This window comes from Molossus molossus, unplaced genomic scaffold (genome assembly GCF_014108415.1).
Source record: "Molossus molossus isolate mMolMol1 unplaced genomic scaffold, mMolMol1.p scaffold_m16_p_19, whole genome shotgun sequence".
Classification (NCBI taxonomy): Eukaryota; Metazoa; Chordata; class Mammalia; order Chiroptera; family Molossidae; genus Molossus; species Molossus molossus.
The window spans coordinates 32,728,701-32,754,954 of NW_023425354.1; the positions used below are offsets into that span (position 1 = coordinate 32,728,701).

At 48.4% G+C, this 26,254-nt stretch overlaps 2 protein-coding genes and 1 non-coding gene across 3 annotated transcripts in view; 2 read left to right on the forward strand and 1 right to left on the reverse strand.

Annotated features, from left to right (window-relative positions):
* Positions 1–8,174, forward strand: part of HROB (homologous recombination factor with OB-fold) — a 37,208-nt gene extending 29,034 nt beyond the window's left edge. The window contains exons 8-12 of the mRNA XM_036268459.1: positions 514–622; positions 808–893; positions 1,249–1,374; positions 3,855–3,969; positions 8,083–8,174. Of these exons, the coding sequence (XP_036124352.1) occupies positions 514–622; positions 808–893; positions 1,249–1,374; positions 3,855–3,969; positions 8,083–8,174 (528 nt within the window). The remainder of the gene's footprint in view (positions 1–513; positions 623–807; positions 894–1,248; positions 1,375–3,854; positions 3,970–8,082) is intronic.
* A 1,385-nt stretch (positions 8,175–9,559) lies between these two features.
* On the reverse strand, positions 9,560–9,686 carry LOC118635143. The gene has a single exon (XR_004960481.1). It is a non-coding gene; the product is annotated as a small nucleolar RNA SNORA25 (small nucleolar RNA).
* Positions 9,687–11,831: 2,145 nt separating this feature from the next.
* Positions 11,832–20,308, forward strand: ASB16 (ankyrin repeat and SOCS box containing 16). Its single transcript, XM_036268465.1, is given in 9 exon segments — positions 11,832–11,863; positions 13,356–13,459; positions 13,462–13,653; positions 16,066–16,315; positions 18,644–18,708; positions 18,711–19,134; positions 19,495–19,609; positions 20,124–20,226; positions 20,229–20,308. Coding segments are annotated over 9 exon segments (1,365 nt in total).
* The last annotated feature ends 5,946 nt before the right edge of the window (positions 20,309–26,254 follow it).

Consider the following 26,254-nt stretch of genomic DNA (forward strand, 5'->3'; position numbering starts at 1 on the left):
GGTCATGTGCAGACACGTTAGTACATGTGCAAACATATCCTTGTCCATGACCTGCCATGATAGAGCTCTATATAAATACATAGACACATTTCCTAGCTGGTGTGGCTCAGTGGATTTAGTGTGTCCCATACACCAAGAGGTCACTGGTTCGATTCCCGGTCAGGGCACACACGCCTAGGTTACAGGCTTGATCCCTAGTAGCGGATGTGCAGGAGGCAGACAATTGATGTTTCTCTCTCCCTCTCTCTTCCTCTCTATCTAAAAATCAATAAAAACATATTGTTTAAAAATTTAAATACACAGACACAAAAAAAGAAGGCAGGGGGAGAGAAATAAAGGTCTGCCAGAGGGAAATGAAATGAACCCTTTAAACTGCCTCTTTACTCTCCACTAAGGAATGTCATCACAACACCTGTATTCTGGCCCCCACCACCCCCTAGTTTGCCCTGGTACACTTGGGAACCTTACAGCTGGGACATGGCTGGCTCAGCAAATTCCTCTCCTTGTAACCAGGCGGCCCTGAAGCAGCTTCCCAGGAACAAGGTCCCCAACATGGCAGTGATGATCAAGTCCCTGACTCGGAGCATGATGGATGCCAGTGTGGTTTTCAAGGACCCCACAGGTGAGGAGTTAGGTCCTTGGAGTGATAAGTCGCCTTCGTTGAGGTCAGGAGGTGAGGAAGAGTCATCCTCTCCATTTGTAGTTGGGAAAATTGAAATAGTGAGCATCCCACTTTCCAGCTAGAGCCCAGACCAGTCTCTGTACTGCCCTTGACCCTGAGACTGATGGACCATGTGGTATTTGCAGGAGAGATGCAGGGCACGGTGCATAGGTTGCTGCTTGAGACACGCCAGAATGAGCTGAAGCCTGGCTCAGTGCTGCTGCTAAAGCAGGTATGGGGAGCTGCTCTCCACCCCTCCTGCCTTGGAGGGAGGCCCCTGAGCTCTTTGTATGGCTCTCTTTCCTCCCAGTACCCAGGCAGAGAGTCGCTGGGCTGATGCTTGGACCCTGGCTTAATGGAGTTGGGTAAAGGCCTGATCCTATTCTTTGGGGTTGCTGGGATGGGGGTTTGTGCTGTGCAGAGAAGGGTGTAATAAGTGGTTCTACTCTGACACCAGGGCTGGGGCAGGAGCGATTTGTGTGACCCTGGTGCAGAGGCCACCAAGGGAGAAGCAGGTGGACTAGGTGGCCATCTGGCAGCACCTAGTGCTTCATCAGGGCACTGACCTTCCTCTTCCTTGACTCCAGATTGGAGTGTTTTCTCCTTCACTCCGAAACCACTACCTCAATGTGACACCCAACAACCTGGTCCATATTTACAGTCCAGATTCTGGGGATGGAAACTTCCTCAAGTCATGTCAGCCCTTCCCCAAGGTAAGAGGAATGGGATGGAATAAGGTCAGATAAAGCCACTTTCTGCCTTGGTCTTCTGATTTCTTCTCCTCCTCTATCCTGAGGTTAAGAGATGCCTTCAGGGACAGGGCCATCTCTTCTTGTCCCTGGTCAGCTGCCTGCCAGATGGCACAGTAATAGGACCTAGTGGAACAATTGGCTTCTTGGTGACCCCTGAGAGTCTAATGGCAGGACTTGAACATTGGAGAGGATAGGAGTCACTTGAGAACTAACCAAATTGAGAGTTCATCAAGGGTAGTGGCCCTCGGTAAGTGACTGAGGGTCAGATGTACTACAGATGGCAGTGCAGAGAACAGTTATCTACAAATGGCTTGTCAGGTGAGCCAGCACTTGCTCTGCGTGTTCCCTCTGCTAAGTGAGGGGGTACCTACACAGAACTCAGGTGGGGACACTCCCTTTGGGAACTGAGGGAAACTGGGCTTCCAGGCAGGTCACCTCCAGGGAGAGAGTACAGAGCTTGGCCTTGACTTGGCACATGGCGTCTCCTCTGTGGCTACCCCACCCTTCCCAGGATCCTGGGCTGGTATCATGGCCTGGCCTTGGGCTCAGGAGACCTGGGTCCTGTCCCCGCTCTGCTAGTAATTTGTAATGTGACCTTGGCAAGTCCTGTCCTCTCCCCTGCTGTTGCTTCATCTATAAAATGAGTGGGTTAGAATCAATGACTTCTAATCAAGTAATATCTTTTTTTTTTTTTTATCCTCACCCAAGGACATTTTTTGATATTTTGTTCAGATAGAGTGGGAGGGAGGGAGAGAGAGAGAAACATCGACATGAAAGGGACACATTGAGTGGTTGCCACCCACATGACCCTACCAGGGCGGGGGACAAATTGCAACTGAGGTATGTGCCCTTAGTGGGAACCGAATGGGGTCTCTCCAGACCACAGGTCAACTCTCTAACCGCTGAGCCAAACCGGCCAGGGCTAGTCAAGTAATATCTTTAGCTCTAATCTGCTACTTCCATTTCCCTCATTTTTCTTTTCTTTAAAAATTTTTTTTTCTTTTTTTTTTTTTAATTTTATCCTCACCCGAGGACATTTTTTTATTTTTTATTCAGATAGAGTGGGGAGGGAGAGAGAGAGAAAGAAACATCGATGTGAAAGGGACACATCGAGTGGTTGCCACCCGCACGACCCAACCAGGGCCGGGGACAAACTGCAACCGAGGTACATGCCCTTAGCGGGAACCGAACCCGGGTCTCTCTGGACCGCAGGCTGACACTCTAACCGCCGAGCTAAATCAGCCAGGGCAAAAAATTTTTTTTTCTTTATTAATTTTTAGAGAGAGAGGAAGGAGAGGAAGAGAAAGATAGAAACATCAATGAAAGAGAACATCAATTGGCTGCCTCCTGCATGCCCCCCACTGGAGATTTGGCCCACAACTTGGGCATGTATCCTGACTGGGAATCAAACTGGCGACCTCTTGGTGCACTCGTCAATGCTCAACCAGTGAGCCACACCAGCTGGGCCCATTTCCCTCATCTTTCTACTTAACCTTCCACATTCTCTCAAAAACATCTCGCAGCCCTGGCCAATGTGGCTCACTTGGTTGAGTGTCTCCCATGCATCAAAAGGTAGCTGGTTCGGCCCAGCCGGTGTAGCTCAATGGTTGACCATCAATCCTTGGACCAAGAGGTTTCTGGTTCGATTCCTGGTCAGGGCACATGCATGCATGAGGCAGCTGATCAATGTTTCTCTCTCTCTCTGTCTCTAAAAACACAAAAACAAAATAAAACATATTTTTTAAAAAAAGGTTGCTGGTTTGTTTCCTGGTCAGGGCACATGCCCAGGTTGAGTTTGGTCTTGGGTACCAGTCATTGTTTCTTTCTTACATCATTGTTTCTCTCTTTCCTTCTCTCTTCTCTAAAATCAATAAAAAAAATAAAAATAATAAAACATCTCACTTCAAATAAATCTTTATTTTTTAAAAATATTTTATGTCATCCATACTCATTGAAATAGTACAGAATAGAGCAAACCATGCAACTTAACCTCTTCACAACATTCCCCAGAGCTAACCATGGTTAATGGTTTAGTTACTAATTTAAATTACCTGTACATATATTAGCTAGTTTGGGATTGTTAGCAGCTCATTCTTAATCCCAGGCTAACTCCTCAACATATTTCTGAGTGACCCCTTTAGTCTCTGTTCCAGTTATATAGATTCCCTAAAATATCAGATAAAAATAGAACTAGGAAAGAAAATCAGCCAAAACTTTTTTTTTGTTTCTGTTTTGTGTTTTTAATTATCTATTGTTTTAGATGTCTAATATTTCAGCTCCCTCCCTGCAGCATGATCCTGGGTGACTGACCCCTGCCACACGCCTTCATCCTGTCTTTCCTGAGCCCCCACTTATTCCTTTGAGGTTGTCGGGGTGGAGATAGTACTGTTCAGAGGGATTTCAGAGGCACAGGCATTGGTAACCAAATCCTCTGTTTCCAGGATCCAGGTAGCTTCCATGGCAGCCTCCAGCATGAGACTGTAGAGCCTGGGAAAGACCTGAGAACAGCACAGAACCCAGAGGCAGGGGCATCCCCAGGAGAACTCCCAGAAGCAGGTAAAGCAATCAGCCCACCCAGGAGCAAAAGAAGTTCTTCTATTTCCTCTTTTTTTTTTTTTTTATCCTCATCCGAGGACATTTTTCCATTTTTTGTACAGACAGAGTGGGAGGGAGAGGAAGAGAGAGAAAGGGAAACATCGATGTGAAAGGGACACATCGAGTGGCTGCCACCCGCACGACCAACCAGGGCCGGGGACAAACTGCAACCGAGGTACATGCCCTTAGCGGGAACCGAACCCGGGTCTCTCCGGACCGCAGGCGAACGCTCTAACCGCTGAGCCAAACCGGCCAGGGCTCTTCTATTTCCTCTTGAATTGCTCAGCCAAATTCTTCTGTCTGCATCTTATTCCTCCCATGAATTTTTGGATCTTATGGAATCTTACAGAAATCAGATGTGGTATCTTCTCTGGCAAACCTGCAGGCCACAAACTAACTAACAGTGTGATAGGGGCCACATAAAGCAAATAGAGTGTGATCCACTGGTCTCTGCCATTTCCGGGGTATGTGTGTTCCACAAGGAGGAGGGGGACTGACACCATCTTTGTGCCACCCCTTGAGTCTTATTATTATTATTTTTTCTTTATTGATTTTAGAGAGAGAGGAAAGGAAAGGGAGAGAGAGAGAAACATCGATGAGAGAAAACATCGATTGGCTGCCTCCTGCATGCCCTCCACTGGGGATCAGGCCCACAACCTGGGCATGTGCCCTGACTGGGAATCGAACCAGTGACCTCTTGGTGCATGGGTCGACGCTCAACCAATGAGCCACACAGGCTGGGCACCCCTTGAATCTTCTGTGGGCTGATGGCCAGACCACAGAGACAGATTTCCTAAGCGCAGAGGTCCTCCAGGCATTGCTGAGGAGTTAAACATCCATGTGGATAGGGTGGGACCAGGATACAGATCTTAGAGATCCAAAGGCAGATGTCTTAGGGGAAGACCAGCTTGTTCCTCAGGAGGCAGCATCACCCAAGTGAAGCCAGAACATTCCAGGTCTGGTCCTTAGCTTTTTCTTTTTTTATTATTTTTTTTATCCTCGCCCGAGGACATTTTTGCATTTATCTTCAGATAGAGCAGGAGGGAGAGAAGGAGAAAGAGAGAAACATCAATGTGAGAGAGACACACCTAGTGGTCGCCACCCCACGGCCCCAACTGGGGCCGGGGACAAACTGCAACCAAGGTACGTGCCCTTAGCAGGAACCAAACCCGGACTCTCCCGTCTGCAGGCTGACACTCTAACCACTGAGCAAAACCAGACAGGACTGGCCCTTAGCTTTTTTATTCCATAAACTTAACGCTGTCCGGCCCCAAAGTTCATGGGATTATGGGTAGATACCACATTAACCAAATTCACAGTAGACCAATGGATAAACCACAAGGCCCATTTATTTGTATCCTATGAAAAAGTATCCCTTATATTGGAATCTTCTATAGAAACTTGCAGTCTCCTTGTAGGTAAACTTGATGACAAGCCAAACCATCACCAGAAGGTTGCTGGGGGTCATAGAGTAAGAGTGAGGAGAGTTGCCTGTAGAATACTGCAGCTGGTATCACATCTCCACTATAAGGGCAGATCTGCCAAACACACAGCTGCTGGTGGTGGCTGGCAGGCTTGGAGACACAAATACTAATTCTTACTCTGATTCTCAGTTTCCTGACTGCTCATTTCCCTTCATTTAACATAGTGTTTCTTCAAATAGTCATAATGTAGCTAGTGAGGGGCAACTTTTTTGTTGTAATCAAATTCCAGTCCTACTTCCCTGATAACAGTGTTGGTCACCTTAATTAAATTTTGAGTACCCCGCCATGGCCAGTTTGGTTCAGCGGTTAGAGCATTAGCCTGCGGACCAGAGAGTCCCAGATTCGGTTCCCGCTAAGGGCACATACTTCGGTTGCAGTTTGTCCTCAGCCCCGGTTGAGGTCAAGTGGGTGGCAACCACTCGATGTGTCTCTCTCACATCGATGTTTCTCTCTCTTCCCCCCTCTCTCCCTCCTGCTCTATCTGAAGATAAATGCAAAACTGTCCTCAGGTGAGGACAAAAAAAAAATTTTTGAGTGCCCCAATCTGACTTCTATCTTCGAGCAAAAATGTTTATTGCGTGCTCTGTACCACACTGGGAGCTAGGCTCTGCAGGTGTAGTTTCCTGTCTGACTTATTCCTAAGGCTGCCTGATCCCATCCATTAAGAATTTTCTGGTGGGCCTGGCCAGTTTTTCTCAGTGGTTAGAGCGTCGGCCTGCAGTCCAGAGATACCCGGATTTGGTTCCCACTAAGGGCATGTAGCTTGGTTGCGGTATGTCCCCAGCCCTGGTTGGTTGTGCTGGTGGCAGCCACTCGATGTGTCCCTTTCACGTCGATGTTTCTCTCTCTTTCTTCCTCTCTCTCCCTCTCACTCTATCTGAATAAAAAAATGGAAAAATGTCCTCGGGTGAGGATAAAAAAATTTTTTTTCTGGTGGAAGCTATGGCTGTGGCATCAGATGGAGTCTAAGTATGCCACCCTGAGCAAGTTTGACCTCTTTATTTTTATTTAATTTATTTATTGATTTTAGAGAGGAAGGGAGAGGGAGAAAAACAGAAACATTGATGAGAGAGAACATCGATTAGCCACCTTCTGCATATCCCCCACTGGGGATTTGGCCCACAATCTGGGCATGTGCCCTGACCGGGAATTGAACTGGCGACCTCTTGGTGCATGGGTTGATGCCTAACTACTGAACCACACTGGCCAGGCTGGTTTGACCTCTTTAAACATTGTTCTTTTAGCCTGGCTGGTATGGCTCAGTGGATTGAGTGTCCTGTGGACTGAGAGGTCCCAGTATGATTCCTGGTCAGGGCACATGCCTGGGTTGCTGGCTTGATCCCCAATAGGAGGTGTGCAAGAAGCAGCCAATTGATGTTTCTGTCTCACATCGATGTTTCTATCTCTCCTTTCCTCTCTCTCTAAAAACAAAAATCATATTCATAAGTAAATAAATAAATAAACTCTGATCTTTCAGGCAAAGGGGATTATAACAGGAGCTACCACGAGATGCCCTATGAAGGGGTACTGTGAGACATAAACTAAGTGAGGAGTGTAACATGTGGCCCTGTGCTGCTATTGTTAACAGTAAAAGGAGCAACAGGGATTATTGAGGTCAATTTGGTTTCCAAATTCTCAGCCATAAGCACCCCACCTTAGGAACAGTTACTTTTATTCCCTAGGCCCACAAAAGCACTTTAGGGGACGGGATACTGTTGTCTCCCACTCTTCAGAAGAGAAGCCAGATTAATGAACTGTGTGACTCTGAACGTATCTAATGGCTTTCCCCAGCCTTGTTTTTCCCTCTGTCCAATGAGAGCATTGCACCAGGGGACCTCTGAAGCCTATCTTTTCAGACACTGTTCCTCTGGATGGAAAGAGAGGAACTGGCCCTGGCCATGTAGCTCAGTTGGTTAGAGCCTCTTCCTGATATGCCAAGATTGTGGATTTGATCCCTCATCAGAGCACATATAAGAATCAACCAATGAATACATAAATAAGTGGAACAACAAATCAATGTTTCTCTCTCTCTCTAAAATCAAAGTCGTTTTTTTTTTTAATCCTCACCCAAGGACATTTTTGCATCTATCTTCATATAGAGCGGGAGGGAGAGAGAGAGGGACAGAGAGAGAGAAACATCGATGCGAGAGAGACAACATTGAGTGGTTGCCACCCACATGACCCCAACTGGGGCCGGGGACATACTGCAACTGAGGTACGTGCCCTTAGCGGGAACCAAACCGGGTCTCTCCAGTCCTCAGGCTGACGCTCTAACCACTGAGAAACTGGCCAGGGCAATAAATTAAAAATTTTAAAAAAAAGGAGAGGAACCACTGAGGCCAAAGAGGAGCCTTTTTTTTTTTCAGAAGAATGGGCCCCTGCCTTTTGTCATGTGTGGGTATGTGGGGAGCAGAGGGAAGATGGAGGTCAGGCCAGCCTCAAGTCTATTGGCCCAGACACCACTGCCCAGGGAGAGCCACCTCCTAACCTGCCAGGTTCAGGCTCTCCTAAAGGGCAGGAACCTTGGACTGGAGTCACATGGAGCCCTAATGTTGTCATTGTCTGCCCATCCTTTCCATGCCCCCTGCAGATGACCTGGATGGACTCCTGAGTGAGCTCTCTGAAGACTTCTTCTGTGGGACCAGCGGTTGGGACTGCCCCAAGTCAGGGCACCCACCATGAGCAGGCAACCTCTGAACACCAGGCAACGCTCTGGTTGTATCTGATCATGCCAAGGGGGAGGAAGACCAGCATGATTGGAGAACAGGCAAAGCTCAGGGTTTCTGTGGTTGCTCCCACCCTGGATGCTTTCCCTGAAAACCCTCTCGACCCTTGGACTCTGCACTGCCGTCACTTTGGGTCTTCGTTGGCATACAAGAACTTGGCCCAAGACTGGTTCTCCTGCCCTGCTATCCTCCAGGCTCTGGGGCGCATCACTCTTCTCCCGTAAATAGGGAAGGCATGTTGCCTTCCCACCTTATCTTCTTTAGAGGATCTTGGGCCTGGTCCCTTTACTCCCTAGTCTCTGTACAACTGAGGAGTTGAGGGAGCCACACTACAGTGGCAATCTGTCCCTGTGGACAGGGAAGGAACACACTCAGACTTCCCTCTGCTTTGTCTAGATGCCTATAGCTGCCCAGCTCACCTGTGTTGAAGGTTCACAGGTGCGGGGGCAGGGCTGTGGCAATGATATCTTGTTCTGAAATAAAGCAGCTGCCTGCTTCACCTGCCTCCCTCTCCTTTCCATCCTTGCTGCTCCTTGTCCTGTTTCCTCTGCCAGTGGTGCTTTAACCAGGCCGAGCCAGGCTCCTCATTTTCTCTCTCTTTTATAAACTTTCTTTTAGACAGTTTTTGATTTACAGAATTATTGCAAAGATATTACAGAGAGTTCTCAAAATACCCCACACACAATTTCCCCTATTATTATCATCATACATTAGTATGATAGCTTTGTCACAATTAAAGAACCAGTATTGATATATTATCTGAAATCCATACTTGATTCAGGTTTACTGTTTTCTCCTGCTGTCCTGTCTCTGTTCCAGGATCCCACATTACATTTAGTCATCATGTCTCTCTAGGCTCTTCTTCTAGACTTGTTTTGTGGTCTTGACAGCTTTGCAGAGTGCAGCTCAGGCATGTTATAGGGTGCCCCTCTACTGGAATTTGCCTGATGGTTTTGTTTTGTTTTTCATGATTAGACTGGGTTTATAGGTTTTTGGAGGAAGATCACAGAGGTAAGGTGCTATTCTCATCACATCATGTCAAAGGTTGATGTTGGCCTTGATCACCTGGCTGCGGTAGGGTTTGTCAGGTTTGTACACTGTAGAGTCACCCTTCTTTCTTCTCCCTTTCCATACTGTCCTCTTTGGAAGGAAGTCACTGTGTGCAGTCCACACAGGCGTGAGGAGTTATAGTCCACCTCCTTAAGGGAAGCATATTCACAGATTATTTGGAATTCTTCTACATGGGAGATTGGCCTATTTTCTCTCATATATATATATTTTTTAATTGGAAAACATTTATTTACTTTTCCACATCACTAATCATTGATCTGAATAGCTAGATCTTCTATTTCCTCAGGAAAACACAGCACTATTGAGTATCTGTTACATCCTATGGAGAACTTAAATCTTAGGTCACTGCATTAAGAGCTCCTAGTTTGGGTCCCCTGAACACTCTTTGAAATGACCTATCCCTCATTTTTTATTTATTCATTTATATCAGTATGGACTCGGGTATTCTAAGTTTTGAGTTATAATCTAATACTACTTTATTTATTTTGTTGTCAAGCAACTTTTGGTCACTATAGCTTCTCTATACCACATTTTAGACCGGAGTTCCACAAGGGATAAGGGTGGGGTATAGGCACTTTGTTTTCCTTTTCTGGAATGAAGGAAAGAAAAGAAGATTCTCCCAATTCGTGGATGAGGGGGTGTGGGTTAAAGACCCCACTTTGACCACCAGCTTCCCCTGCGTCCCACTGTCTTCACTAAGCAGCTGTGAGTCAGGGTCCTCTCATGGGTTTGGTACTGCTCTATGGGAAGGTGTTAATCTCTTTTTTCCCAAAGAGAGGCTGAAGTGAACAAGTGCTTTAAGAACTCCATGCTCAGCCCTGGCCGGTTTGGCTCAGCGGTTAAAGCATTGGCCCGCGGACCAGAGTCCCAGTTTCTATTCCCTCCAGGGGCATGTACCTCGGTTGCAGTTTGTGCCCGGCCCCGGTTGGGGTCATGTGGGTGGCAACCACTTGATGTGTCTCTCTCAGACATGTCGATGTTTCTCTCTCTTTTTGTCCCTCTCTCCTGCTCTATCTGAAGATAAGTGAAAATAAAGAACTCCATGCTCAGCTAGCTGCTGATTGCAGTAGGGTCCTATTCTAGAAGGCTTTTATGTTCTAAGCCCAGGAGCAAGAAAGGGTTAATTCACCAGCACCCTTGCCCCTTTGCACTCCCATGTGATCCTCCTACCTGCACTTCTTTGTCTTCTACCTGCTGCTAACTCCCCAGCTCTGTATTTGCAGTTTGGATCTGGGCCATGTGGTCTTCCTGCACCTAAACCGCCCCATGTCCCTGGCTTGCAGTGCCCTTCCCCATTTAACACCCTTTTTTTTTATCCCCACCAGAGGACATTTTTTCGTTTTTTGATCAGATAGAGTGGGAGGGAGAGAGAGGAAGAGAGAGAGAGAGACACATCGATGTGAAAGGGACACATCGAGTGGCTGCCACCCGCACGACCAACCAGGGCCGGGGACAAACTGCAGCCGAGGTACGTGCCCTTAGGGGGAACCAAACCCGGGTGCCTCTGGACCACAGGCCGACGCCCTAACCACTGAGCCAAACCAGCCAGGGCCCCATTTAACACCCTTGAGCCCTGATCTCTCCTGCTCACAGTCCTGACTGATGACCTGGTTTCTCGTGGTGTGCTTCAACTCCTCAAGGGTTCTGAGCTCCCAGAGGGCAGGCTGCGTATCCAGTTGCCTGGCACTGCTCCTGCCAGTAGAACTGGGCTCCCTGTGGGCTCCTGTGTGGGTTGAAGTAAAGGTCTCGAGAAGTTAGTGCTAAGGACAGTTTTTCTGCCCTCAGGAAGTTAATGCTAGGGACAGAAGACAGAACACATGGTCTCTCTGGGGACTGAGCAGTAGTCAGAGCACCTTCAGGCCTGTGTGACAAGAAGGTCTACAGAGAGTCTGGGGAGGTCAGCCCAATCATGAGCCCACACGCCATGACTATCATGTGCCTCAGGAGGGAGGGGACGCCCACCCATCTTGGCCCTTCGTGGCCCTACCTGGCCTTGCCAACTCCCAACCCTGGGAACCCAGCTGTGGGTGCTCAGCCCAGGCCGTTGGCGGGGCAATTAAAACACTGAATGGGTTCCAACAGGGTTAATCACTGCGTCATTTATAGAGGCGCCTTTCTCTGAGGATCGCCAAGCCCTTGCTGTGCATGATCTCATTCCTCCTCTGGGATCCCGCACCCTGGAATACCACCAAGAAGCTGGGGCCAGAGTGGGTGAACAGCAGAGTAAAGGCAATACTGGAAACAGCCCAGGTTGCTGCCACCCACTTGGGCAGGCGGATGAGTGTTTGCTCTGGCAGAGAACAGGGGCCCTCAGTCAATGCACTACATATAAGAGTCCAGCCTGCTATGTGCCAAGTGCCCCTAAACATCACGTCAAGACCTACTATGTGCCAGGCGCTGCTGGGACCAGAAACCTAACAGTAAATGCGGAGCCTCCTCTGGAGCCCACATCCAGGACAGCTGACTCGTCCACCGTTCACTGGGACAGGTGCTTTACAGAGTGCATGGATTGGGAGTGGCTGGAACCGTAAGAGTGGGGAACATGGAGCTGCTGCAAGGATATCTCCAGAGCAGGTGACCTTTGAGGAATGAGTCAGAAGGGAATTCCAAGCAGAGGGAATGGCAGGGAAGGGTGAGGAGCTATGTGACATGAGGCCAAACTAAGGAATTGGGGCTTAGTGGGAAAGGGGAGGTGTCAGAAGTCAGAAGTTTTCAAGCTAGGAATCAATCATTTTAGTTAGATCATTCCATTTAGGCAGTGAAGCAGAGGGGTTGTGGCCAGCGGAAGGAAAACCTGGTAGGAGGCTGGGCTGGTCCAGGTTAAAGACATTGAGATGGTGACCGAAAATGTGAGAATGGGAGCTGGCTTTTGTGTGAGGGGACCAGGGAGAGGAAGAAGTCAGAGATAACTGGGCAAGGGCTGCTGCAGAACCAGGGAGGGGAGGAGGTGCAGGGGCAGACTAGCCAGGAGGAGGCTACAATGCTGAGGGAGACAGACCAGCCACTGCAGCCAAGCTGGGGCTAGGCCAGCTGGTCTGCACACTGAGTGAGCTCCTGGGTTAGGAGAGCTGGGGAAGGGACTGGCATCCCTCCCACTTCCCCTTGCCTGGCTTGGCAACCACACCAACTGTTATTTCATGGCCTCATTCCTCCCCCTAGAGGCTCCTGGAAGCAGAGCTGCTTTGTCCTGAGTGAAGAGGTTCATGGCTTAAAGATCTTGGTCCGGAGTCCCCAGAGTTGCAAGGTCAAGCCGTTGGCCCTCATGCAAGCATGTGAGCCCTTTTAGGACCTGGGGTGGGTTTGGGGTGAGGGGCCTCACTGAAGGTAGCTTCTAGAGACCATGTTGTCCTGCTTGGAGGGTGGGGAGAAGCTCACAACTGTCTTCACCCTCACATGGCCATAGCAGCTGGAGCCAAAGTGCGACACCTGTGGAGTCAGGCCAGCTGGGGTCCTAGTCCTGGCTCTGCCCCTCACAAACTGCAGCCATTGGCAAGCAGCTTTACTTTGTTGAGCCTTAGTTCCTCACTGGTAAACAGACGTGAAGACCACCCATCTCAGAGGTGTTCGAGTGTGATAATTGGCCTGATTATATACTTTGTCAAAACCAAGTTTACTGTTTACCTAGGTGAGCCAGGAAGTATGGTCACTGAGTAAAGATGGATATAAAAGTGACATCAGAGAGGCTGGGGGGCTCCTCCTCCCTGCCCTGTTCATCTCCCTGATTGACTGCTTCACTTACCTCAGACCTTGCCAACCCAGGTGCTCACTCCTGAGAAGGGGGAGGATATGGACCCTGGGGTGCAGGGATAGCCTCATCTGAGGGTTATCAGCAGGGGCGGGGGCTGGCCCTACCCCCTGGCTGGGTGAGGGGTTGGCCCAACACCTTCTCTGCACAGGGATCAAGACTCTGGGCAAACTGTGTTTACCAGAGAGCAAAGGGCCTATTTATAGCCTCAGCTGCTGCTCTGGGTCACCGGTGAGGGGGCAGGGTGGCTCCTCAAAACAAGGGTGGTAGTCACTGGGCTCTGCCCAGCTGCTACTGGCCAGACCCCTGGGCCCCTTCCAGTGCAGAAGAGACCTTCCCCTTTACCTCCTCCACGCTGCACCCTCTCCGCCAGCAGTGAGAGTGGCTGGAGTGGGAGGACCAGTGCAGGGCAGCAGCTCAGTGGTGTGGAACCAAAGGTGCCCCCCAAGTTCCTGGGCCCAACTCACTAGGCCTCGCCACTCCTGCCGAGACCCAGCAGTCTACAGTGCCCTGATCTCCAGTGACCTGCAACAGGTCCAAGCCCTGTTCCAAGATGAAGACATTGCCAACATGATTGTGGAGACTGTGAGCAACCAGCTGGCCTGGTCGCCTGAACAGGGTAGGGAGCAGCAGGTGTGGGCAGAAGAGGAGGGAGAGGGAAGAGGTGGGGTGGGGCAGCGGGGGCGCATCTCAGCCCCATCCTCTCCCTCCAGACCATACACTACACTATCCTTTCCCACTGCCCATTCTAGCTCCCTCCTAAACAGAGATGAGGCATGGTTAGTGGTTTGTATGTTTTTATCCGAATTAGTTATATTAACATTAATTACATAGGAACACAATTATATTCTAATGCAATTTCTTCTATGAATATATATCCACACATGAATATTTTTCGTTCAACAGAATGAAATTATAATCCATCTGCTATTTTACAATCTGATTTTTTTCATGTAACATGCCAATAACTATACGTCAACATAATATTTTATATAGGGGTATAAATTCTGTATGGGTATGCCATGATTTATATAACTAGCCCCCCAAAAGATTGGATAGACTGGGTTTCTTTTTTTAAGATGACTTTAAATAGCAATATGATGAACAGCTTTGTGTACTTGCCAGCTGATTTCCTTAGGATCTATTCTGACCAGAGGGTTTGTCCATGTAAAACAAATACCTCAATTGAGATTGCCCTGTTCCATCGACAAAAGAATGCCTCTACCCTGGTCGGGAAGCTCAGTTGGTTAGAGCGTCATCCCCATATGCCAAGATTGTAGATTCAACCTCTGGTCGGGGTACATACAAGAATAAACCAATGGCCCTGGCCGGTTTGGCTTAGTGGTAGGAGCGTCGGCCCATGGACCAATGAGTTGCAGGTTCGATTCTGGTCAAGGGCACGTACCTTGGTTTCAGTTTGTCCCCAGTCTTGGTCGGGTCGTGTGGGAGGCAACCAGTCAATGTGGCTCTATCACATCGATATTTCTCTCTCTCTCTCTCTCTCTCCCTACCTCCCACTCTATCTGATAATAAGTAGGAAAATATCCTCAGGTGAGGAATAAAAAAAAAGAATAAACCAATGAATGCATAAATAAGTGGAACAACAAGTTGATCTTTCTCTACAATCAATTTTTTTTTTTTACATCTTTGCATTTATCTTCAGATAGAGCAGGAGGGAGGGAGGGAGGGGAGAGAGAGAGAGAGAGAGAGAGAGAGAGAGAGAGAAACATCGATATGAGAGAGACACATCGACAGGTTGCCACCCACATGACACCAACCGGGGCCGGGGACAAACTGCAACCGAGGTGCATGCCCTTAGTGGGAACTGAACCCGGGACTCTCTGGTCCGTGGGCTGATGCTCTAACCGCTGAGCCAAACAGGCCAGGGCTCTACAATCAATTTTTAAAAAGAAAGGTAAAACATTAAAAAAAAGAGAGAGAGATTGCCTCCAACCCCACCCATGGGTTTGGAGAGACTTGGGGGTTCAGAATCCTTGGAGAGCATATGTTCTCACGGTCACCACAGGCTCCCAATTCCAGCATGGCTTCAACTGTTAGGGATGTGACCCTGCCCAGGGCATCCTGGTCTCATCCTGCAGCATGTCCATCATCCCTCAAATAGCATTTGGTCTTATTTCAATTCTAACAATAAATAAAATATGCTTTACCCAAGAGTTAGGAAACTCAGACATGCTTCACCATAATGCAAACAATTTACAGTTGGATATTAGGCATCTATATCCTTTAAACAAGTCCTTGGCACCTGGCCAGTGTACCAGGAGGTCATTGGTTGGATTCCCAGTCAGGACACATGCCCAAGTTGTGGGCCAAATCCCCAGTGGGGGGCATGCAGAAGGTGGCCAATCTATGTTCTCACTCATCGATGTTTCTCTCTCTCTCCCTTTCCCTTCTCTCACTAAAATCAAGAAAGAAAATAAATAAATAAATAAACAAGTCCTTGGCCATTTCTGCAACTTGGAAGCAACACCAGTCCCATGATCACACACTCTCCCCACTCTTCCTTTCCCCACCCCACCTCTCATTCTCCCCTCCCTCCTCTTCCTCCCTGCTTCTTCTCCCACTTCCGCCCCCACCCTCCCCACCCCAGGATTGTCCTAGAACACCAAACTCATGGTTCCTTCAGCTCTGCTCATTGCCACTTCCAAGATCAGCTCCAGGACCTCCTGTTCATAACTCTCCCCATCCCCTACACCAGAGCCCCAAGTGAGCCAAAAGAGGCAAGAACTCCATCAGCAGCTCAAACACCCAGAGGTTTCTTTAACAGGATTCACCCTCCTTAGTTGCCCTTATGGTTTTAAAGAGCAATTAATTATTTTTTCTATGACATACATACTATGTTTCGTTACGGATTGACAAACTGTTCTAAAAGTGAGTCCCTCTCCACAGGTACAGACTGGCACAGAGTTTGTGTTCAGCCATGGGTACAGAAAAAAAGCCAGCATCAGCCATTCACCATGAGCCTGCCCTGCCTACCAGTCTCACCCCCCACTCTAAACACTGCTCTCCACAGGGTTCTGGGTACTGACCCCTAAGTCCAAGCAGACGGTGCCCTTCACTATTGCTGTGGCCCAAGGCTATACCAACTGTGCCAGCCATCTCATCTGGCAGAGAGCTCAGCTGGGTGCCTGGGTTGGGGGGCCGGGCAGCCTTGCACCCAGTCTGACTGTGCGGCTGCTGCTGACCTTCAGTGCCAAGGTCAATGTGTTGTCTGAGGAAGGCACAACACCCTTGCCCCTCTGCACAGCCTCTGGATCCTTGCAGTAGGTGCCTAGGGTTTGCGATAGTGTGGGGAGGATGTATGTGTGTGTGCAGCTCACATGGCCTGGAGAAGGGGAGAAGCACCTTATATACTCATGACAGGTTTCATTCTACAGATGAGAAAACTGAGCCTCAAAAAGGTTTAGTGACTTACCTAGATCAAATCAACTAAGCCCAGAAGGCAAAACCCTGTTCCAACTACAGTTACTTATTCCCTGTGAACCCACTGTAGCCAAATTCCTAGCTGTTTTGAGGTAGGCATCAAAAAAGATCTAGCTTGGTGTTTCCCAACCTTAGTACGAGGCCCTACACACCTCCTCTTCCCACCTTTTTAAGGTCAACAGTCTCTTGGACCCCCTACAGGGCGATACTGGACTTTTACAAATCAGGTCCACAGATTGGGCTGGCCGTGGTAAGGAGTCAAGGGCTCCTGGGAGACACTCATAGCTCACACGCTGGGAACCTCTCCCCTGCTTAGATCTAGATCAGTGATGGACCCAGAGTGATCCAAATTTTCCAGCCCTTTCTTTAGTTCTTATGGGTACATGGTACACTTCCTAGCAGATTTCATCCTTTTAAGAGCAGTAAGAATAATCTCACTTACTGGAATCCTACTGAGTGAGCTTTTCAGTGTTATACAAATTTAATATTTGAAAACAAAAATTAACTCATGATTAGAAGTTATTAAGGAAATAAATTCAGTAGTTATGGATGACTGGCTGCTACTCAGCTCTTGGCCACTAAGCCAAGTGCCTACTGGACATGTGCACTGAGGAGAGCTGGAATTCTGGCCATTTGGGGGAAGGACACTTGGTCATCAGGGTTTCTTTGAAGTTGATGAATCTACTCCTGAGTTCCAGTGGCTGCCATTCTGGCTTTAACATTCTAAATTGTGCCCGGGCCGGTTTGGCTCTGCGGTCCAGAGAGACCTGGGTTCGGTTCCCGCTAAGGGCACGTACCTCGGTTGCAGTCTGTCCCCGGCCCTGGTTGGGTCATGTGGGTGGCAGCCCCTCGATGTCTCCCTTTTGCGTCAATGTTTTTCTCTCTCTCCTTCCCACTCTATTTGAACAAAAAATGGGAAAGTGTCCTCAGGTGAGGATAAAAAATAAATAAATAAAAAATAAAATAAAAAGTTATCTTTACTTCCCTGGTCAGTTTGGCTCAGCAGTTAGAGTGCCGGCCCGTGGACCAGAGTCCTGGGTTCGGTTCCCACTAAGGGCACATACCTCGGTTGCAGTTTGTCCCTGGCCCTGGTTGGGGTCGTGCGAGTGGCGACCACTCCATGTCTCTCTCTCACATAGATGTTTCTCTCAGTCTCTTCCCCCTTCTCTCCCTCCCACTCTGTCTGAAGGTAAATGCAAAAGTGTCCTCGGGTGAGGATAAAAAAAAATAATAGCCCTGGCCGGTTTGGCTCAGCAGTTAGAATGTTGGCCTGCGGTCCAGAGAGACTCGGGTTCTGTTCCTGCTAAGGGCATGTACCTCAGTTGCAGTTTGTCCCCGGCCCTGGTTGGGTTGTGCAGGTGGCAACCACTTGATGTGTCCCTTTCACGTCAATGTTTCTCTCTCTCTCTCTCTCTCCCTCCCACTCTATCTGAACAAAAAACGAAAAATAAAAAAGTCCTCAGGTGAGGATAAAAAACAAAAAATAAAATAATAATAAAATTTATCTTTACTTTTGAAAGTATTATAACTATCCCTCCTTTCCTCCCCCACCATTGACCCCCCCTTCATGGCACTGTTATCTGTGTCTCTTAGTTATGCATATATGCATATAAGTTCTTTGGTTTATCTCCCCTCCCCGCCAAGTCCCTTCTTTTGTTGGAGCGGATGTGACTGGTTTGGAAGGGTGGTCTTCAAGTTTGGAGGCAGGAAGAAAACATGAAACTTCTACTTTCTCTTGTTGATTCATACTTATTAATTTTTATATTTCATAGTGTACACAGTAGTGAGCTTTCGATTTTGTGAGTGTGTGCTATCTACTCACAAATGATTCAGAACCAGGCCTTGGAGTCCCAGTGAGATTGGGAGGGACTGTCTGAGGCAGTGAGTACTAGTTCCGATGTGTGTGTGTGTACTTAGCTGCAGTGACCTTTCTGGACCTTTCACAGTCTTTGTTATGTGAAAACTGAAGATGCTCCTGGTGACTGCCATGCGCCTTCCAGCTCTTCTGTCTGTCATGGGCCTTCTGAGTCTGACGGTGGACACCAGGTTCGCCTTCAGGTGCAGGGGGTGGAAAGAAAGGGAGTAAGGGATGATAGTAGGCTGTGGAGTTCCCAGGCCAGGCCTTGGTCTCTCCAGATTTGCCTTGGCACCTTGTGCTCTGCCCCCAGATACGCCAAGATGCTGCTAGAGACAGGAGCTACCATGAACGTGGCTGTGAGGGACAGCAAGGTGACACTCTGCACGTGGTGGCAGCACGAGGCCTGGAGGAGCACGTGGCGCTCTACTTGGAGCGTGGAACCAATGTGAGCCTGTGCACTAGCCGGGGTGAGACAGCCCTGAACGCTGCTTGCCTGGGGGCTGAGGGCCTGGGCAGTGGCTAGAAGCACCAGGCTGTGGCGTGCCAGCTCCTGGAAGCTGGGGCTGATGTCTGGGTGGTCAGGCGCAGGTGCCACACACCGCAGCACAACTTCTGTGCCAATGGCTATGAGGCCCTAGCTGAGCTGCTGCTGCGCCACGGGATCTACGCTGGAGTCCCCAGTGCAGCAGGCCACACACCCATGGACTGCGTGCTGCAGACTGTCCAGGATGCCCCCAACTGGGAACCTGAGGTCCTCTTCACAGCGGGGCTGGACTGCGGGGCCCAGCCTGTGCACCCTGAGGTATGTAGGGAGAGCCTGTGAAAGGAGAGACCAGTTGGGGGAGGGGAGCGTGGCTGTGGAATTGCCCCACCACAGGGGAAGAGAGGGAGCCAAGAGACTGAGAGCCCACCCTCTGCGGCCAGAGGTCTGTCCCCATCTTGGGAAGGACCAGTGAGGGCTATGAGGAAAAGTATCCAAGGGAGAGAAGTCCCAAGCTGGAGTCAGGAGGTTGTGGAGTAACCTTGAAAGTGGGGTAAACCGAGCATGGAAAAGTATGAGGACCGCTCTGGACTTGGATCTGTCCCAGGTTGGGAGAGGCATGGTACTCCTAAGACCCTCTTTTTTTTTTTTTAATTTATGAGACCCTCTTTTGATTCCTGGATGCTGAAACACTGTGCCAACCTCCCAAGGACCCTGAAGGTCTTGCTTAATACCTACCCTTGTGTCCCATCCTGTATCACCTGGGTAGAGGCAGTACTCCCAGAGCTATGGCAGGTATGTCCACCCCAGAGGCACAAATCCATCCTGGACTCTGGGAGAGATGGAAAAGAAGATTGGGCCCTAAGCCTATCCCTCCAAGATGGGCTTCCTACAGGGAGGAGCAGCAGGGCCCCTGGGCTGGAGGAGGACAGGCAGAGTGAAACCCGAGTTCTAGGTTCTCCCTACCCCCTAGCAGCTCAGAATAACCTTTAATTCTATACACCTCTCCAGCCTCTCTCTCATCTGCATCAATCGGCACAGATATTTATTAGGCATCTCTGACTCAGTGGGCACTGTGCCAGCATCTTTTGAGTAGGGGTGGATGCAGACATGGCTGAGAGAGGGCTCTGCAGTGTGGTCCCAGCTCCCATGACCCCTGCAGGGCCTCTCTGGCTCTGAATATGAATCCTTCAGGATGCACCAAATTTTACGTTGCAAAATCCTAGCGCCCTACCACTAGGTGGCCCCTATTTGGAAGGGCAGAGACCAGGATATTGGGCCATCTCACCCTGTTCCACTCCTGGCCTAGGAGCATGAGGCCTTCTACAGCTCAGCCCCGGCCATGGTGAACCAGCCCAGGCAGCTGCAGCACCTGGCCCGGCTGGCTGCACGTGCTCACTTGGGTAACCGCTGCTGACAGGCACCACCTGACTCCCACTGCCCCAGCTACTCAGGGACTACCTGCTACTGCACGTGGAGGGGCGCATCCAGTGAGCCCCATGCCAGGCTGCTCCCACAGCTTGTCCTGCTTTCTCCATCTATCATATCCTACCAACCCTAGAGGACCAGTCCCTGGGCCTCTGTCTACACTCTGCATATCCTCCTGGGCCAGCTCATTCTTCCACTGGCTTCTTGAGCCAACTGCTGACCTCCAACCCGACCTGAGCTCCAGCTCCTCCCTCTGATGGGAAAGTCTAAAGACTCAGTCTAAAGACTCAACCACCTCCTCTTCTTTGTCTAAGTGGATTATGACCCCTCTATCCACCTAGGCTCCAAGCCAGGAGGTGGTGATCCTTGCAGCAACCCTCTCATCTTCTGCCACCAATGTATCTGAACAGCCAGCTTCCTAAAGAGTGACAGACTCTGCCTCTAGCTATACTGCCTCAGCCCAACCTGTCATTGTCATTTGAAAGGAGGATTTCACTGATTGGTCTTGAAACCTATGTTCTTGAAACCCTTTATTTCCAGGCATTCCCCTTCCTGGGTATACCCTTCCCACATTTCCCCTTATCCACTGGTTGAAGCTGAAATTATCCTCAAGACAGCACAACAGCACTATTTGATCAACACAGCAGGTAGCCTTCCTTGGTATCATGCCTATTTAAGAGCCAGTGTCTGGCCCTGGCTGGTTTGGCTTAGTTGTTAGAGCATCAGCCCGAGGATCACAGGGTCGTGGGTTCAATTCCTGGTCAAGGGCACGTACTTGGATTGCAGGTTCGATCCCCAGCTGGGCCGTGCGGGAGGCAACCAATTGAGGTTTCTCTCTCTCTCTCTCCTTCCCTCCCACTCAATCTAAAAGCCAATGGAAGCCCTGGCCGGTTTGGCTCAGCGGTTAGAACGTTGGCCTGCGGTCCAGAGAGACCCGGGTTTGGTTCCCGCTAAGGGCACGTACCTCGGTTGCAGTGTCCTCAGCCCTGGTTGGGTCGTGTGGGTGGCAGCCACTCGATGTGTCCCTTTCATGTTGATGTTTCTCTCTCTCTCTCTCCCTCCCACTCTATCTGAACAACAACAACAACAACAAAAAGGAAAAATGTCCTTGGGTGAGGATAAAATAAAATAAATAAAAGATAAAAGTCAATGGAAAAATATCCTCGAGTGAGGATTAACAAAAAGAAAAGAAAAGAAAAGAAAAGAAAAGAAAAGAAAAGAAAAGAAAAGAAAAGAAAAGAAAAGAAAAGAAAAGAAAAGAAAAGAAAAAGAGCCTGTGTCTGCCTGAACTAGGCTGAGACTGGCACTATATTCCTTGAATGGGCATTTCAGTAAATGCTTGTTGAGGGAGCAATAAATGCATGATGCCTAGGACTCATTTATGGTTGTGTTGTGCCCCCACCCCATCCCCACCCCACTGATACATGGTGTCTTAAACAGTGGTCACCACACTCGTGATCTCTGAGGGCTTGTGACAAGAAGACCAGCCACCAGTTGTCCCCGCTCTCTATCTCACTTCCTCCTCTGGTTCCAGAGTCGAATGTACCACCATTCATCTTTAAGAGGAAGCTTTTCAAGCCAAGCTAGTTTTTATAAATGCAAATAAATGATTTGTGCACAGTACCAATCTGTGAATGTTATTAGGTTGAAATGTGGCTGAGATACCTATCACTCTGTGTTTATTTCCCCCACGTTGTCCTCTTCTGTGGTTCCCAAGTTGTCTGCACTGAGCAACTGTTACTCTTGTGATAGGAAAAAGGGTATAAGAACAACACGAGGCCCCTCCCAGCCCCTGAGCCTGTAGCACCCACCCCACCAAGGAAGGAAACTGAGGAGGGGCTCCAAACAGCCTGCACTCCTGTACTTTTGCTGAGGTACCCTGGGATCCCCAGCACCATTACCATTTGGAGTCATGTAGTAGAGACAAGTCAGGAGCCCTGGAGTTGGCCTCCTGCAGCTGTTGCTGATCCTCCCCTCCTCTATGGAACTGTATTTGTCGAGATGCCCCTTGACCAACACAAAGACAGGTTTTTACCTCAGTATGCAGCACAGCAACCTCTCCTTTCTGGATGACAGTTTCAGAGCCAAAGGCCCAAGAGAAGAGAGTGAAATCCTCTCCAGTCCTGGGCCCAAGCTGGGAGCCCCATTTTCAGGGGAGGTTGCTGAGCTATCCACCTTCTCACAGCAGGCTGACCCCACCGAGCTCAGCCTTTTCTGTTATATTTACAACTACAAGATATCTGTTTAAAGAAAACAAAAGATACATGTGATTATGTATATTATTTGAGGGTAGGAGATTTTCAGGGTAAAAGCACAAAAGAAAAGATTAATAGATATGGATCCAGTAAAAGTTTTATGGAAACACCAAATCATAAATACAGGGAAAGGCAAAATATTGGCCCTGACCAGTTTTGCTCAGCGGTTAGAGCGTCGGCCTGCGGTCCAGAGAGACCCGGGTTCGGTTCCCACTAAGGGCATGTACCTCAGTTGCAGTTTTTTCCTGGTTGGGTCGTGTGGGTGGCAGCCACTCGATGTGTCCCTTTCACATCGATGTTTCTCTCTCTCTCTCTCTCTTCCTCTCTCTCCTTCCTGCTCTATCTGAACAAAAAATGAAAAAATGTCCCCGGGTGAGGATAAAAAAAGAGGCAAAATATTGGAAAATGTAGTACAGCTAAAATATTTTATTCCCTTGATTTGAGAGGGCAAGAATGACATCTGTTTTATTACCAATGTTGACTTGGTGCCTCTACAGTGCCTAGCAAGAGACTGGACACTCAGATACCTGTCAAGTAAATGAATGATACTCAACATCACCAGCAATCAGAGAAGTGCAAATTAAAACAGCAATATGATATTCCACTAGATTGGGGAAATTTCTAAAGACTGATAATATGCAGAGCCTGTGAAGATATGGAGAAAAAAGTTCTTGCACACCCTATTGGTGGGAAAGGAAATTGCCTCTTTGGTGGGCAATTTAACAGTATCCTTAAGTATTGCTCTCCAGTTACACAAAAGGCTGGCATATGGGAATCCTCATTCTGACATTGCTTGCAACAACTTGGCAAGTGAGAGGTGGTAAACAAATCCATGCTCTGGAATACAATTCAGCCCTTACAAAGGATAGTACCCACATCAGGAAGGAACTGGGGAGGGATTCCAAATGAACAGTACCTAGCACATAATAAACTCTCAAAAGCATAAACAGTAGTTTAACTAATTAGTTTATTCATTCCCTCAAATATCCGAGAGCCTTGAACCTCTTAGTCTCTCTCTGTTTGGAACTTTGCTTGGTAAATCTCTACTCATTCTTCAAAATTCTGTTGAACCGTCCTATGGTGTCATGAACCGTCCTATAGTGTCATGCCCCATCCTGTGTCCTTCAAAATAAAAGCACTAATACTTAAACCTAAAAGGTACATATAAGCAGAAATTAAAACAGTACCTTTCCTCTCAAAAAATATGATCAAAAGAAGCCATACAAAAAAACTGAAAGCAACTCAAACAGATACTTGTACATCAGTGTTCATAGACACATTATTCATAATAACCCAAATGAAAAGAACATAATGTCCATTAACAGATGAATGGATGAAGAAAAAGTGGTATATACATACAGAGGAATATTAAGCAACCTTAAAAAGGAATACAGGTTAGAGCGTCAGCCTGCGGTTTGGAGAGACCGGGGTTTGGTTCCCGCTAAGGGCGTGTATGTCCCCGGCCCTGGTTGGGTTGTGCGGGTGGCAGCCACTCAATGTGTCCCTTTCACGTCGATGTTTCTCTCTCTCTCCTCTTCCTCTCTGTCCCTCCCACTCTATCTGAACAAAAAATGGAAAAATGTCCTCAGGGGAGGATAAAAAAAAAAAGGAATACAATTTTGCCCTGGCCCATTTGACTCAGTGGTTATAATGTTGGCCTGTGCACCAAAGGGTCATGGGTTTAATTTGGTCAAGGGCACCTACCTGGGTTGCAGGTTTGATCCCTGGCCCCAGTCGCTCTCTCACATAGATATTTATCTCTCTCTCTCTCTCCCTCCCTTCCACTCTCTCTAAAAAGCAATGGAAAAATATCCTTGGGTGAGGATTAACAACAGCAACAAAAATTTTTTAAAGGAATACAGCCCTATGGCTGGTGTGGCTCAGTGGTTGAGCGTCGACTCATTCACCAAGAGTTTGCTGGTTCGATTCCCAGTCAGGACACATGCCCAGGTTGTGGGCCTGATCCCCAGTTGGGGGCATGCAGGGGACCACCAATTGATGTTCTCTCTCATCAATGTTTCTGTATCTCTCCCTCTCCCTTCCTCTCTCTCAAAGGTCAATAAAGGAAAAAAAAAAAGGGAGCTTCTGGTCTAAAAAAAAAAAGGAATACAATTTTGATATGGTCTACAACATGAATGACCCTTGAAAACATGCTAAGTGAAATAAGCCAGCCCTAGCTGGGTAGCTCAGTTGGTTAAAGTATTGGTCCAATACACTAAGGTTACAGGTTTGATACCCAGTCAGGGAACACAGATCCCTGGTCAGGCTGATGTTTCTTTCTCAAAAAGAAAGAAGCCAGATACAAAAAGACAAATATTGCAAATATTGTATGATTCCACTTATATGAGTTGCCTAGAATAGGCAAATTCATAGACAGCAGAATATAGGGAGGAGGAGGAATGGGTACAGGAAATGAATAGTGGTGATGGGTGCATATTGTGAATGTACTTCAGGCCACTGAACTAGCCACTTAAAATGGTTAAAGTAAGTTTTATGTATATTTGCCCATAATAAAAAAGACTTGAAAAAAATTCAGACACCAGCCCTAGCCGGTTTGGCTCAGCGGTTAGAGCGTCGGCCTGCGGTCCCGAGAGACCCGGGTTTGGTTCCCGCTAAGGGCACGTACCTCGGTTGCAGTTTGTCCCCAGCCCTGGTTGGGTCGTGCAGGTGGCAACCATTCAATGTGTCCCTTTCACGTCGACGTTTCTCTTTCTTCCTCTCTCTCCCTCCCACTCTATCTGAACAAAAAGATAGAAAAATGTCCTCGAGTGAGGAAAAAAAAAAAAAATTAAGACACCAAAGAGTACATATACTCTTTGATCCCATTTACACAAAGCACAGAAACAGAGAAAACTAATCTATGGTGACAGAAGTCAGATTGTGACTAATCTTTGTAAGTTAGTGCCTGGAAGAGGACAAGTAGGGGAGTTATGGGTCATTTTCTATCTCTTGCTCCAAATGCTAGTTCCACTGGTGCGTTCTGTTGGCGAATAGCACCGAGCTCTTCGTTACGGGTTTGCCCCTGTCTCCATTATTTATACTTCAATCAATAGTTTACCAGAAAACAGCAAAAACCCTAGCACGCCTTTAGAAAAAAAATGTATTGCAAAAATCTGGATAAGTTCTTAGAAGCTGAACCTTTTCTTGGGTTCCTGCTTTTTTTATGTTCTAAACCTGCGCTGAATCTGTGCCTTTTTTGAAAAGCTTTCTTGCATAATTTACCCAAGTCCCACACTACCTGGGGCCGCATTCTCGGGGCACCGGATGGTAACAAAATTGTCTCCCTGTTTGTCTTCCTACTAGCCCTGAATTCTCGGAGGTCAGAAAGATCAGAACTTTCTGATCCCGCTAACCCGGAGCAGTAATAAATCGTATCAGACGGGGAGGCAGGAAGCAAGGCCGGAAGAATAAGACTGGAAAGAGGGAAGTGCTGCTCGGGTTCTGCCCAGCGGTGCCAGCTCGCTCGATCGTCCAGACCTGAAACCACGCCCCTTCCAAGCACCTCCCCCTACTCCCTCTAACCCCGCCCCTTAACTCACGGCTTCTCTGACCCCGCCCACTAGGCGTGGCCCTGCCCCGGGAGGGCCAAGATCCCGCCAACAATGACTCCGCCCCTCCCTCCGCTGGGAAACCTGTCCCCTTTAAAGAATATGTTTACGTCAGCCCGCCTTACGTAGATTTTGCGTCATCAGTGCAAGGCGAGGAGGCGGGACTTCCTGTCTCTGGTTCTAACAGCTTCCGGGAGAAGCCGGAAGAG